The sequence below is a fragment of the Equus asinus genome, chromosome 11 (genome assembly GCF_041296235.1).
Source record: "Equus asinus isolate D_3611 breed Donkey chromosome 11, EquAss-T2T_v2, whole genome shotgun sequence".
NCBI lineage: Eukaryota > Metazoa > Chordata > Mammalia > Perissodactyla > Equidae > Equus > Equus asinus.
In genome coordinates this window covers 74,375,780-74,391,032 of record NC_091800.1, presented here as the reverse complement: position 1 = coordinate 74,391,032, position 15,253 = coordinate 74,375,780, and the positions used below count along the sequence as shown (strand labels likewise).

At 40.3% G+C, this 15,253-nt stretch overlaps 1 protein-coding gene across 1 annotated transcript in view; it reads right to left on the bottom strand.

The window, feature by feature from the left end:
* The window catches only part of ITGBL1 (integrin subunit beta like 1), a 206,385-nt gene that overhangs the window by 5,142 nt on the left and 185,990 nt on the right, over window positions 1-15,253 (bottom strand). Inside the window, exon 9 of the mRNA XM_014839412.3 lies at window positions 5,018-5,164. Coding sequence (XP_014694898.3) covers window positions 5,018-5,164 — 147 coding nt within the window. The remainder of the gene's footprint in view (window positions 1-5,017; window positions 5,165-15,253) is intronic.

Genomic DNA, 15,253 nt, shown 5'->3' with positions numbered 1-15,253 from the left:
TGAAAGGATTGTATAATTGTGTCCCAACCACTAAGCACTTTGTGGTATTCTACATCATGACAACTGTTATATGCATTTTAGTGGCAAAAATTCCCAACGTCCAAATTAAATTTTTGACATTCTTTGTTGCACTTCTCAAGGTAAGGTAGTAATCAGAATTACTTACATGCCAAGGACTCTGTTTACATTTATTAGCTTCTTGCTTAACCACAGCAGGATTTCACGTAGTTCTGACTTGTTTTCCTGAGGGTCTAGGTGGATTTGCATGTTCTCAAGCAAACTCGAGACAACGTTCAATTCTGACGACTGACTAATAGTCTGGTGGTTGCTTAGGACCCAAGAGCTGGGCCTCCCAGGTGAGTCTGTGAGGGATGGTGGCTCCCTCTTGGTCTCATCCAGGTACGGTGTTTCCTTATTTTAGAAATTTACTTATCCTAATTTTAAAGATTTTCTTTTGAATTTCTAGAATGGAAATGTTCAATGTTCAACTGCTTATTTAATAAATGGTTAGCGATAGATCTGCAAACAAAGAAAGCTTCAGGCATTTCATTGACTTTTCATTAAAATTTCCTCAGAAGGCACCATATTGAGTGCTTTATTTTCATGAGTGGAGAAAGATGAATTATTTGAAGAACGTGACTGGTTTTAGTTGTTTCTAAAATAGTATCTCCCTTACATTGCAAAATTATTTCTACAACAGAAGCAGAAGTAAATGACTTTACATATCCATGTTATGCATGTATTAAACCTAGGATATCTTTTTTTTGGCCACAACTCATGAAAGATCTCACATTTCATCTTTAAACTTCTCCCCTGGCCCTGGAACTAGTCTAATCACTGTTCTTGCTTCTGGAATGCTTAGCTTCAGGCCATAGCAAAGTATTTTCCTAAAACTGGTAAGCTCAGCTAAAGTTAATATGGTATACATTGATGCGCCATTTGACAAGTAAATTCCAGTTCCAAAAGTCTACTAGTCACTGAAATGCTTAGAATGAAAAATGGGGATTGATTTTTGTATGTGCTATGAAAAACGAGCTTTTCTCAGTCAGCATTTTCCCCAGCTGTGTTGTTCTTTCCTGTGTGTCAATTCTCAGAGCATCTTAGAGGTAGGAAATTCTTCTACTGCTTCTGAAACTAGGAATAGCGTAGCATGTAATAATACCATAGTGTGATAGTTCTTAGGACCTCTTACAGCGCCTTTCTTGTAGAGTGCTCTGGCTGTTTTCATCAATAACCGGGGGTCAAATTGTCCACCTCTGGAAAGGGACGAACTTAGAGAAAGGATTCTATCAGACGGACATAGGCCCATGACTGTCAAGAGGTGACTGTGTTCAGCTCAGCTGGCCAGGACCCACTTACACCTGTGAGACCCAGTCCAGCCACAGGGAGCAGCTGGCCCACCTTGGCAGGAGCTCTAGGTGGTAAATTCATTACCACAACAAAACTAATCCATTTATTTTCTTTCTCAGTGTAAGGACCCTTAAGAATGCTCCAGTCTCCCTTCTGTGCTTCTTACTAGCTTCCATTCCTGGGGAATCAGCCACTCTCTCATTTGTCTTCAGAGCATCCTTAGGACTCAAGAAGGGAAAAGAAATACAATTCTGCCTTCAAAGATGAGACAATGGAAGTACAGAGAGGATAGGGAAGTTCCCAGAGCCTCATGGGAATAAACAACAGTTAACCTAAGATTTCAATCTGGTTCAATCAACTCTTCTATCTCCCTACCTATCAATAACGCTTCTCACAAGGATAACTTTCATATACAGTCCTGCGGTGCGTAACAATGTTTCAGTTAACAACAGACCACATATACAATTGTGGTCCCATAAGATTAGTACCATCGAGCCTAGGTGTGTAGTAGGCTGTACCATCTAGGTTTGTGTAAGTGCACTCTATGATGTATGCACAACCACGAAATTGCCTAACGATGCATTTCTCAGTACGTATCCCCATCATTAAATGATGCATGATTGTAGTTTCAAAAAATGTGTTGTGTGTTCCTGCAGATCTGACTAGACAGCCACATCAGGTGAGGCAACTAGAACACTGGGCTAAGGATGATTTTCAAAGCATAACTTTTACCATTTCTCTTTTCACGGATGAAGAGCAGGGGCCAGGGTGGGGTGGAGTGAGGGATAGGTGGGTGGGTGGGTGTACCGTGGACTTATTTGGGTGATGTGGGCCTCAACAGTATCATGGTGAGTGTTTAAGGAGACATTTAATGACATGCAATTACAGCCACTGTCACACAGCAGCATCTTTAAGAATATTAGAGGTGATGACCTGGATCTAGGTTGAAGTTATCAAGATAAAAAGGTTATTGTGTACTCTTGGATCCAAATAAATAAATCCTCAAACAAACAAACAAACAGCCTATGAATTATGTCATGTATTCTGCAAAGGCAGCCAAACTTAGGGGACACCTAGCTCCTAGCTCATCTCTCTAGTTATTCACAAAAACAATTTGAGCCTACGAGCAAGGCACCTTTGTTAGCTGCCCATTTAATAACGTTGGACTTTCTTTTTCATTCATCAAGCCTGACAAAATGCTGCAACCCAACATCCCAGCAGGCAGTTTTCACCATTGTAATAACGACTCCATCTGTTATGAAGGTCACAGCAATGTATCTTGTTTTAAATTTTTCTATGGAGTGATTTATTGTCTTGGCTATAAATTTGTAAAGAAATAAAATGCTATTTCTTCATCGTCTCCTGAGGTCACAGCTTTATTCACGGCTCCTGGGAAGCGTGTGTTTCAGACTCATCTTTCTGGTGGAAACACTTGGCCAGGTACTGGCTGCTAGGTGGTGTGCCGTGGTGACCTCAGGCCCAGTGCTCACACCTGTCCCACAGTCAGAGACAGAAAAAGACTCTGATTTCCTTTGTGATAATCAGGGTGAGGGGTTTTCATTTACAAATTTGAGGAAAAGTCTAGGGAATTCTGACAAGTCCGTGAGATCTACCAAGAAACACATGGCTCCAGCCAAATAACTTGGAGCAGGGTTCTCTTTTCTGCTACCGCGTTGAAGACCTGTAGTCAATTTCATGAGTTACTTTTCCTGTGTTTCCTGGGGTTGGGGGTGGGGTGGTAGCCTCCACGGCAACAGGAATAGCTGCCGCATCCCCACTATTCTCTGTGCCTACAAAAGGGTGCAGTCCCATCATCTTGGTTTCAGCCCTGTCCTTTCTCTACCGTCCAGCGCTGATGTCTCCAGAGTAAGAGGAAAGATAGGTGCCCAGCACCAGCTGCTGCCAACAACAGGCATACCCACCACCATCACCGACACCAGCCTCCAAACGTGCAGCCTTGAGGCAGCTTTTACATTCCCTTTTGAGTTTAAAGGCTCTAAAACACTTTCTCCATTGAAGGATAAACAAATAATTTAGAATCTATGCTTTCAATCCTTCACTGATCTCTGGATATATTTCTGCCACCCAAAGCAAACAATATGAAAAGGCATTAACCAGAGAGGTTTTCTCCTGTTCTTCTGTTTCGAGGAAGTGCTTTTGGGTCACTATTTAGTCAATCCGTTTTGGGGGCATTTTCTACATTTATGATGCCGAAAAATGAGAATCTCTCCTCAGGATGTAATGACTTTAATAAGAATGTGTATTTCTTGAAAGGAAACGACTCTTCCTTTTTCATGAAGGTCAGTTTAGAAAAGGACAGACTGCTCTTCACTACACTGGTGGGCACAGATTGTATTTTCTTCCTGTACCTGCAATTGAACATGACTTAGCAAAGACTTGCTCATGGACAATGTTAATGATCTAACTATTAGTAGTGTGTCTAGTAAACACATACACATCCACACCCCAAATGGCTGATTTTTTAAATAAACAAATAGGAAACAAGCACACTCATGTTTTAATATGAATGGATGTCCTCATTCGGTAGAGTTTCTATGAAAAGTTAATATCCTTATTCCAATGATAATGCCTCTATGAAAACCAACTAAAAATCTAAACTTTAGTGCTCTGTGTTTGGAGGTATACTCAGAAAAAAAAATCTAATTCAGACGAGTTCACCATTCTCAGCACTTTTTTATATGCAGGACACTCCCTTCTGATCTGAGAACACTCCTTTTCTTCCTTCCTGCTTTCCTTTTGAGGGTTAATTCTATTCCAACTCTGTTTCCTGTTTTCTGTGTTAATCTCTTCCTCAGAAACTCCTTCCCTCTATCTTTTCCTTTTCACCTCTCGTTCCTCCTTTTTGGCTCTCCCAACAGAGCTTGAACCTAAAGCAAGTATTTCCAGGAGCCGAGGGCCCCTGAGAACAGAACTGGTGCAAGATTTGTTCGGGACTTGGAATTCGAACGCATTTTAGTAGGAGAACAAACAGGGAACCAAGTGATTGCTTAAACTCATTTGACTGCCACCTGGCCACTCAAAATAATAATAAAAAAAATTTATTAGGTTACACGTTTGGTTGAAAGATTGAGAGATTTTCAGGCCAAAGAAAATTACACCAGCATTTTGAAACTCGCATACTTTTTCTTTCCTTTTTCGTGAAGTGAAATATTTAGTTTCCTTTTGTGTCTTTCTCCCATCCCCAGCCTCCCCTCCACACACATCTACATAGTTTAGCCTCTGAAATTCCAAAGTCAAAATTTGTTGGCAGTTCAGATTCTTGTGATCACTTTTCTGCAATTCTGGGCTGTGCTGTTTCACAGGTGAACTCAACAATTATCCTTTTGCCTTTTTTGGGGGGGGTCTATTCAGTGCCTAGTAGATCTTGTCCTTTCTTCTTTATACAACGATTAATTCCATTTCATTCAGCAGTGACGTTGCACACACGGGGCTGAGGATCTTTTTGCATGAAACCCATCTCATGCACTTCATTTTCTTAGAACCTAAACCTCGTATGGTTAACTTTCAAGCTTAGAATCTGGTACAAGCAGAGGACCAAGTGGTTTTCATTCACACCAAGTGCAGTCTGGGAAAGACAGTTGCACGTGCTGCTGTACAAACCACGTGTCAGAACAGGGATGCAGTCCAAGCTCTGGGAGATACTCACCCTTTCCAGAGCACAATATGCCATCTGCTGATTCACACAAACTCTTGCTTTGTTCCTCTGTCATGTTGCACTTCCGCGGATGTTGGCAGAGCTTTCCGAACCATCCTTTCTCACAAACGCAGCCACCACAGGAACACGTGCCATGGCCTGTGGAGCAATCACAGGGTGAGGTGAGAGGAAGAGATGGGTAAATATCCAGCTGAATCACGGGTTTCAAGAAAGAAATGTGTAAACCAGAGGATTTCATCTCCTCTCAAGCAAACACACTTTCCCTTTATGCATAGCCAATTTGGCACATAATTGTTTAAAAGAACTTCACAACAGAGTTCTAGCTTAACATAATACATTCAAATGTAGCATAGGAGATGAACAAGAGAAAGAAACATTGAAACAATTTAAAATGGAATTTCACCATCCTTTCTTGATACAAAATACTCCCTCATTTGCATTTTTATCTGTATGGAGTCTTGTGCTTTTCTTCATTGTACGCACCATGACACCCAGACCAATTTGCAAGCTAGTCAAGTGTTACCATTGCTTGCCACATTACATTGATTGCTCTCCTATTGTTTACTAATAAAAACAAGAGGTTAACTTCCATACAAATGGCATCCAGTACTATATTACTGTATCTCTGTACCTCTCTACTTACTAATAAGAACAGATAGAAGTTTAAGTAATGGTGTCTCTCTATTATTGGATAGAAGTTAAAAACAGCACAAGGCTTGGATTTACATCTCGCCCTTTTCTTCCTTTTGTTTCAGTCATTGGCTCCTGGATTTTGAGGTGTTTATCTTTTGATAGACATACAACATTGTATTGTGACAGTTATACACTGGCATATGCACCTAACTAGTTGCTTGCCACCAATACCCCGTTAGATCACATCATCTTCCATTTTAATTTCTTGTTTCCAGTCCATGCTTTATTTCTTTTCCTTTACGTGCATTATCTTATAGCCAGACTTCTCCAAACAGAATAAACGAAACGGCTACTTGTTGGCAAACTTTTACTGCGTAGTTATTATGAACAGAGCATTTTGCTAGGCACCAGGGAATACAAAATCAAGTATGATGGACATGGTGGTCCCTGTACTACTCCCAGGGACACACAAAATCGTCATTCAGACTGGTCAGCTCCGCTGGATCTGCTGACACCATTCTGTCTTGACCGCTTGCTTGGAAGGCCCTTCACAAGTAAATCTGTTTCATCTGCCTCCTCCTACACTCAGCTCCACACAAGGAGGCATTAAGGGCCAATATTTGTTTGCAGTTCATTGTTATGATTAATTTTAATCTAACCACCCATGAACCCAGGTGATGTTTTTCCATAACACATGATCACCTGGAAGTTAATGGAAGGCAAACAGGAGGCAAATGCAAAAGAGACTTGGATTAACAGACCTATTTCCAACAGCCTCTTCTTATCCACATGCTGATTTATTCAATTTAATCTCACTATGCCCTTCGAGTCAGGTATTATCCCCATTTTACAGTCTAGAAACTGAAGCTCAGAGAGATGAAACAATTTTGCCCCAAATAACACAGCTCGACCATGAAGGATCAGAACTTGACTCCAGTTCTTCTGATTTCAATGCCCACTCTTTTTTCATTGTGTCACATTGCCTCTATATTTCGTTTTGGAAAATAAACAATGACCATCAATTTGAGACATCTAGAAGGCTTTTCTTAATTTCTATCTTTTTTAACTGCTGCATAGTTTGAAGGTATACATTTGACACTCATGAGCACTTTCTCCTTAAAAAGTCTCTCTTATATTGGTTTTCATGACATTGGAATTTCCTTATCTCTGCAACATTTCTTCTTTGTCTATTTATTCTTCAGCTTTTTTTTTCTGACCCTGATTATCCTTAATCATCTTCTTTTATCTCTCTATAATGTCTCCTCTGAAAAATTAATCAAATCATAGGTAACCATAATGACCAGAGGCTGCATCTCCAGCTCCTAAATGTCTCCTAAATTCCACTCTTGTGATTCCCGACTTTGTGCTCTGCTAGCACGTGAGATTGATACTTCTAGACCTGCAGAGATAATTTCCTTTCCAAAATCTACTCTTCGGTATTGTCCATTTCTTTTAATAACACAACTGTCTTTCCAGTCAACCAGTTGAAGATGTTTTGAATCACATTTGAATCTCCCTTACTCCCTCATCTAAAGAGTTGCCAGATCCTGTTGAATCCTCCACAAGTTCCACTCACATCACCATCATAAACCTTTGAGAAACCTTCTATCACGTCTTTATCCAATATTCTTGCTCACAGCTTCCCACAGCACAACTCTACTCACATCACAGCCTTGAGATCTAGTGCTGTGTGGCTCCCTCATGCTTATGGGGTGAGTTCACCTACTTCAGCCTTCCTTATGTTAGGTTCCCAAGCTACTTTTCCAACCTCCCTTCTCTCCTCTTCTCCCCTTTGACAAACTTGTTAACCTAACCAATGGACCTACTCATTGTTCCCAGTACATTTCCCATGTTTTTCTGACTTCATGCCTTTGCTGAGACAGGAATGCCACCCCTGCTCCCCACTCACACATACACATCCAGGGCCTGCTTAATTTTCAAAGCTCAGGGAAAGTGACGACACCTCTGTGAAGATTTTTCTAATATCCCCAAGTGAAAGTCATATTCTCCTCTGAATTTCTATACTACCTTATTTTTCACCTTTATCATGGAACTGTTTGTCCTCTACCTTGTGATATGTAGTTATGTATCAAATAAACCCGTTACTTAGCTGCGAATTCCTTGAGAGCAGAAATCACTTCTGCTTCATTACTATAGTCTTCAGAGTACCAAGCATACTGCTTTAGACATGGTGGATCTTCTAAAAGAACTTGTAGATTGAGGTTTTTTAAAATAAAATCTCCTTCCCATTTTTTTTTTCCCCACAAATTCCAACTGAGAATTGTAAACTGAATCCAGGACGTGTTTACAGGTCACCTGGTTAATGGACTGTCATTCAAGGGCAATGGACAGTTCTTGGATGACTCTTTTATTTCTGTGTTCTGTAGACTAGAGTGAAGTTAAAGAATTGGTGCCCCCTAAGAGCTACATATGCAATGAATACTTACTAAATTGATTATATTTTGACTTCTCCAGTAAAACAAAAGTTCACCTAAAGTGAGGTCTACTCAAGAACAAAAAAAGTTGTCCATTTTTGGAGGCAGATAATCTGGAGTACAACAAAGTAAGAAAAAGAGAGCTGCTAGTGCCAGTGCCATGGAGTCATGAACTTTTCAAACGTCCATGTTTCTTACTGACCCTAGGTTAGTAAGAATTACCATCAATTTGACATAACTGGAATCATTTAATCTGTATTGCAGAGAAAGGCATTCTGCCTTTGACTTAGGATATTACTGAGAATAACTCAATGGCTCCTCACAGCAAGTAATTTAATAATCAAATTTATACGCAAGGAAATAGGAGACTGTTTTCCATTTATTGGCTCATTTATCACATCCATCCACAAAGTTAAGTTGGCATCTATCCAGACAATGGTCAAAATGCATTGGTATTTAAATATTTTGCTTTGCCATTTACATTGACTTCCCTTTACTTAAAAATTTTTCAAAAGCTTTCAGTAATATCTTCTTTATAAACTTTAATAATTTAGCCATCCATTCTAGAACTATTTATTGTGTGCCAGGCATTGTACTTTCCCTACCCTCATGGTGCTTACAGTCTACTAGGGGAGAAAACAAGTAACAACAAGCAAATAAATGCATTTGAGCTTTGGGAGAATTAAAGAAGGTGCCGGTATATTCAACAGGGAGAACGCTATTAACTGGAGTCATCAGGAAAGGACTCTGTGACACCCAGAGGGTGAGAAGGAGCCAGAAATCCAATGTTCTAGGAAAGCTAATGAAAAGGTCTTGGAATAAGAAAGAGCGTGACGTGTTACAGGTTGTGAAAAAAGGCCAATGTGTTTGAAAAATAATGAGTAAGAAAAAATGGAATAAGTAATAAAGTTGGAGAAATATTCAGGAATGATACAGCAAACTGTTTATTCTTCATAAGGAGTTTAAATTTTATTCTAAGAGGAACGCGAAATCATAGAAGCATGTTAAGCAAGAGACAGCTGTGATATAATTTACAATTTCCAAATTCATTTTGGCAATTGGGTGGGAGAAGTTAAGGCGTGTTGGGAGGAAATAAGTATGGGGACAGTGAGAAGGCATTCCAGTTTTCCAAGTGAAAGGTGATCGAGGCTTAAAGTAGGTTAGCGGCAGTGCAAATGCAGAGAAATGGATGGAGACCTACTTTGGTGGTGCTGCCTATGGGACCTGCTGTTGGATTAGATGTGGCAAGTGAGAGAAAGAAAGTACTAGTTTCTTGCTAGAAAAGCATTGTGAATAATGAAGCTATTTATTATAAATGGAAGCTGCAGGAGGGAGAAGTTGAGGATACTGTTGTGAACCTCATGTGCTTGAGATACTCTTAAGACAACCAAGTAGAGAAGTCAGGTAAGCAATTGACACAAACCTAGTGTTCAGAGGAGAGGTTAGGACCAGGCGTACACATGCTGGAGTTCCTGAAAGTGGATGGCATGTAAGGCTTTGGAAGTTAATGAGCATACCTAGGGAGAAATAAGTCTTGAGAAACTCCAATATTTAGGGCTAGGGTATAGGAGGAGGACCTAGACAAGTAGGAATAGCCACTTGATGTAAAGAAGAAGGAAAATAAGACAACTTTGCTGTCTTATAAGATGACAAAGGAGAGTATTCCATAATGGAGGCCTATTGAGTGGAAAGTTCCTGAAAATTGGAGTGAAAGAGAAATAAAACTATAAGAATAGTTTCAGTCAGCTTTTGCTGGACCAACCCTACTGTGCTGCCACTTAGGCTTATGAGTGGAACAGCCAGAGGTGGCAAAACTGTTGGAGAATCATCTATATATACCATTCAGTGAGAACAATGTCTCTGCTCAGTGGTCGAATCCACAGTGATAGGTTATCTCAGTATAATAAGTGTACAACAGGTCATTCTGGAATGAGCCTGTAGAGAGAACCAGCCTAATGAACCACTGGCAGTACACTACATCTGCTGTCACCTGACTTCCCAAGTCTTTGCACAGGTGAGTACTTCTCCAATCCATTTTCATTTCCAATGTCATTCATCCTCCCCCCGATACTTACCTCCCTACATCTGATTCCCCATCAGTGATTTTTCTTCCTATTCTCTTCCCTCACCCCACAGCAAAATATTCACCAAGGATGCTCTGGACCTGTGTTGTCCAATATAGTAGACAGTATGTGACTTTTCAAATTTATTAAAGTTAAGTAAAATTTTAAATTCAGTTTCTCAGCCGCACTAGTCACATCTCAAGTACTCAATAGCCACGTGTGGCCAGTGGCTACTGCACTGAATAATGCAGATACAGAACATTACCATCAACTTTGAAAGTTCTTTTGGACAGTGCTGCTCTAGACAATGACCTTTCCCAGTGAAATTCATCACCTTGGAGACACATTTCCTTAAAATACTGCAATGCTGGTTCTCAATTAGGAAGCTGACCCATGAATGGATCTAATTCCATCAGATACTACATACTGCCTGCCTGATATTCTTCTCCACTTGTTGGTATTAGGTCAACCATCTTTTTTTTTTTTCAGGGATGTGATAATATGTCCATCTGGAAAATGTTTGATTACCCAGGCTCCTTTTGACCTAGAGGTGGTCCTAGGACATAGCCCTACTAAGTGAGATATAAGAGAAAATCTCCTGGGTGAGGTTTCCAGGAAAGCGATTGTCCTCCAAAAGAAACAAGACAGACTCAGAGAGCATGTGCCCTTTGCCCTCTGCCCTTTTCCTTCCCTTTCTTCTTCCCTGGAAAATGGATACAACTGGAGGTTTTCTACAAGCATGATGATAAAAGTGATACTGGAAGATGTAACTTGGAGACAATCCCACCACTGACTATACTGTCTGGCTAAGAAAGGCTTGGCTGCGTGAGTGGCCTGAGGTCTTCCTCAACATGAGAAATCCAGCAGGGCCTGGGGCACTGTACTCATACTCTCAGGCTGCATGATCCCCTTCAAGTGGCAGTTACGAACGAAAGAACTCCCTGAAGAAATGTGAAGTGATTGTGTAATTAAGAGGTGGCTCTTCATTATCCCTTCTAGTTTTGTAAATTGGACTCACGGGCAGCTATTCCAGGTGCATAGAGGAAAGAAGAAAAGCAAGAAGCAGTCCATTTCTTATTCTCATCCTGGGTGTACGGAGTACAGGATGGAGGTCTCTGGTTAAGCTCATATTAGGTTAAAACAATTCAACACACACTAGCCTACATGTAAATATATTTTCTTTATGAAATCTTAAAATCATATACCATGAAAAAATGAATACATCTTAGGGACTATCATTCTAGACAAAGTATCATCTTTTTAAGTAGTGACTTATCTGATTTAAAAAATCCATCTATTTTGGGGGCTGGCCCCGTGGCCGAGTGGTTAAGTGTGCGCGCTCCGCGGCAGGTGGCCCAGTGTTTCGTTGGTTCGATTCCTGGGCGCAGACATGGCACTGCTCATCAAACCACACTGAGGCAGTGTCCCACATACCACAACAAGAAGGACCCACAACGAAGAATATATAACTATGTACCAGGGGGCTTTGGGGAGAAAAAGGAAAAAAAATAAAATCTTTAAAAATAAAAAATAAATAAATAAATAAAAATCCGTGTATTTAAAGGTCACATAAAATTTTTATTGTTAATAAAGATGTTTTGAGAGGGTCCACATGTGGTCCATGATCACTGAACATGACTCACCAATAAGTTAACTAAATGAAGAATGGTCTCATTTCATACTGATTTTCTTTTTTCCAGTCATTTTCATGACTCTCATTTTCAGGTTGTAATTTTGGTGTAATCAAAACTGAACTGCATAAAATTATGTAGTTACTTACATTCACCTTCAGGTACAATTGCTAATTAACCCCAGCCTACGAGAATTGGTTTAATCATCTTGTGTTATTGTTAGGAAGGTGGATAAACAGCACTGGCTATTAGTTCTCCCTGCCTTGGAGTCAGCGACCTGCATTTTGCTCTTTGGCCACACACTGGATACGCAGGGTTCTCGTCCATCCCTCCAGGTGAAAGGACACAGCAACTATGGCTCAGTGTCTGGTGGTAAACTGAGAAAATTACCCAAATTAGTGATTTTCAATTTTGTTCTCTGAAGCCACACCAGAGGGATGATGTTAGTGCGTTTCACACACACACACAGTAGTAAGATTCGTTCACTACTGGCTGCCACATGGTGGGGAGACTAAATGCTTTGAACAAACTCGCAGCCATTCCTTCCCTGAGGCACAGAACCTCTGATTTGTATGATGCCAATTTCCTTCCAAAACACTGTAGCTTGTGATTCAAGATGTCTGAGACAGATGTACTGTTTGTCCTGTTATGGAGATGGACACTTCAGTCTTTTACTCTCCATTATACGCATACGGCATTCACTAGGTGCCCACTTGCACAAGTACCAGGCACACTTCATTCTTTGTCTCGTTCTCACCATAAGGCCAATGTGTGGGCATTATTATCCTTATTGTACACATGAGGAAACTAAGGCAGAGGGACCAAATAACCTGTCCACGTTACTACAACTAGTAGGAAATATCCAGAATCGAAATCTGGTCTGTCTGAATATGAGGTTTGCATTCATCTTGCTGTGCGGCATGCCTCACTTAGCTTGAAAGAAAATGGTGACTTCTACTTACTTAAATCTTATATGAAAACATTCGGCAGAGTGTATGCACACACACACAATAAAACAACTGAGAATTCCATAGAATGTGGACTTTCTCTAGACAAAATATGAAAATACTCAAAGAAGATTCATAAATCTAGAGTCAAAAAAAACCTAGAAAGAAACATTACAAAAACCTTTCATCAAATATTATTTTTGGATGATGGATTTAAGGGTGATTTTTATGTTGCTCTTTATTATTTTCTTTATTCTTTTTACTTTTTTTTTTTCCTGAGGAAGATTCACCCTGAGCTAACATCTGTGCCAGTCTTCCTCTATTTTATACATGGGCTGCTGCCACATCATAGTGCTGATGAGTGGTGTAGTCCATGCCTGGGAACCAAACCTGGGCCACCAAAGTAGAGTGCACTGAACTTAACCACTAGGCCAGGGAGCCAGCCCCTATATTTTTTAGTTTTTTAAATATTGAAAAGGAAAATGTTCATTTCAAAGTATTCTGTAATGTCCTGATATCTAAAGATGAGCAAAGTAAAATAAATGGAGTTAAAATGATGTATATTATAAATGTTAAATGAGTAAATAGTTTGGAAAAAAAAAATCCTTCCTGAGGATGGCTTCAAGAGCAGTTGAGAAAGATCTCAATGTAAGAAAATGAAATAAACATATTCCTTCAACATATCAAATAATTTTCACTTCTGTGCCTCTGCTCCGCCTTCCCAGGCCTAAAATCTTCTTCACATCCAGTTTCCACGCATCCAAATATTAGCTGGTCAAGGCCCAAGTCAAATGTTAACTTCAACTTGAGGAATTTTCTGATCCAAAACTGGAATCAATATCGCTCTCTGTCTTTCCCTGTCTGTCTGTCTCTCTCTCTCCCCTCCCTCCTCTTAATTGTGACTCCTTTAATTTATAATTTATTCCAAAAAACTTCTTGAGCTTCCGTCTTTATCGTAAGTTTGAGGATACAATAATTTGAGAGAGAGAGTTTGATTATATCCATGAGAACCATACAGACTTGAAGAAGAGAGACACAAGAACGATCACAATAAAACAGCATGATGTTTTCAGGAAGGTAATGCAGTATTAAGAAAGTATACAGTAATTCAGAAAGGCTTCCTAAGGGAGATGATTTGGAAGAATGATGGAAAAATGAAAAAAATGATGAGTTATTCAGAGGGAGAAGCGAAAATAAGGAATAGAATGTCAGGTAAAAGGAACAAAATCAGAACACATCCAAGTTTCTCCATCTCTATGGCCCTCCGTGAAGAAGTCTATTTTTCAACAAATGGAGACAATCGGTGCAACAAAAGCATAGTCTCCTTCACCCACATCCAACTGCTCAAACCAGAAGCTTGGGATTCCGCCTTGACCCTGCCCTGCCTCTCGCTCACATCTTTCAATCACAAATTTCTATAAATGCTGCTTGTACACCTAGGGCAGGGATGCGGGGGGCTCTTCTTAGGTTCATCTAAGCATTTACATTGACACTTGACACTAATCTCCGTAGAAGGATATGGAGTAGGAACCACATCCTGGCATCAGGCTTTCCTGTCCACGTGAGTCCTTGCAGCACATTTTATGGATGACAGCTCAATATAACGGTCTAGGGATTACCTTCTCTTCAGATAATACAGCCCAGATGCACAGAAATCAGATCCATATTGCACAGATGTCAAGGCTTCTCTGGCTTAGAAGAAGCTTATGCCCCAGAGGAGCCAAAATCTCTCCTAATGATTTCTTAGGGTAGCTTCCAGAAACCCCACAAGGGACATGCCTGTTGGCAGAGTTACAACACTCATGGAGACCAAAAGCATGGCATTCCCATCAGACATTTATAGTTCATTCATAATCCTTCCCAATCTAATTGAAATTTATCACCCATAGGTCCCTATTACCATGAGCAATGTTGCCTGGGAACATTGGCATATACCATCTTCATCTGTTTCCAGGGAACTGGAGCTAGGAATTTAACAGAACACAGAGTCTCTTGCAGAAAAGTAAAAAGTTTTGTTATCCTGTTGTCCACACTGTTTCTATTATTTTCTCCAACACCTCCAGGTTTCTCCATCTTGTCTGTCCTCCATCTAGCTAAACCACCTTCATCTCTCACCAAGACTCATCTCCTAACATCCATATTTACTCACCAACCCCACAAACACATACTCCTCCCAGCAATCCATAATTCATTCGGCAGCCGGACTACCTTTGAAATACAGTGCTCATGTTATTGCCTTGTTTAAACCCCTTTTATGGCTTCTTATCATCCTTTGATAAAGCCCTAAATCATTAACATTGTTTACAAAACATGTCACACCCTTCTCCCCTTTGCTTTCTAATCTTTAGTCATATAGAGTTTCTCTCTGGTTCTCAAATGTTCTTTGAAGATGCCACTCTCCCTTTCCCCCATATGCCTCTGCACACGCTGTTCTCTGTGACTGCTATGTCGCATCCACCTCTCCTCACTGGCTAAGTTCTATGTATCCTGTTACTACCAACTGTGGTTGTTGGGACAC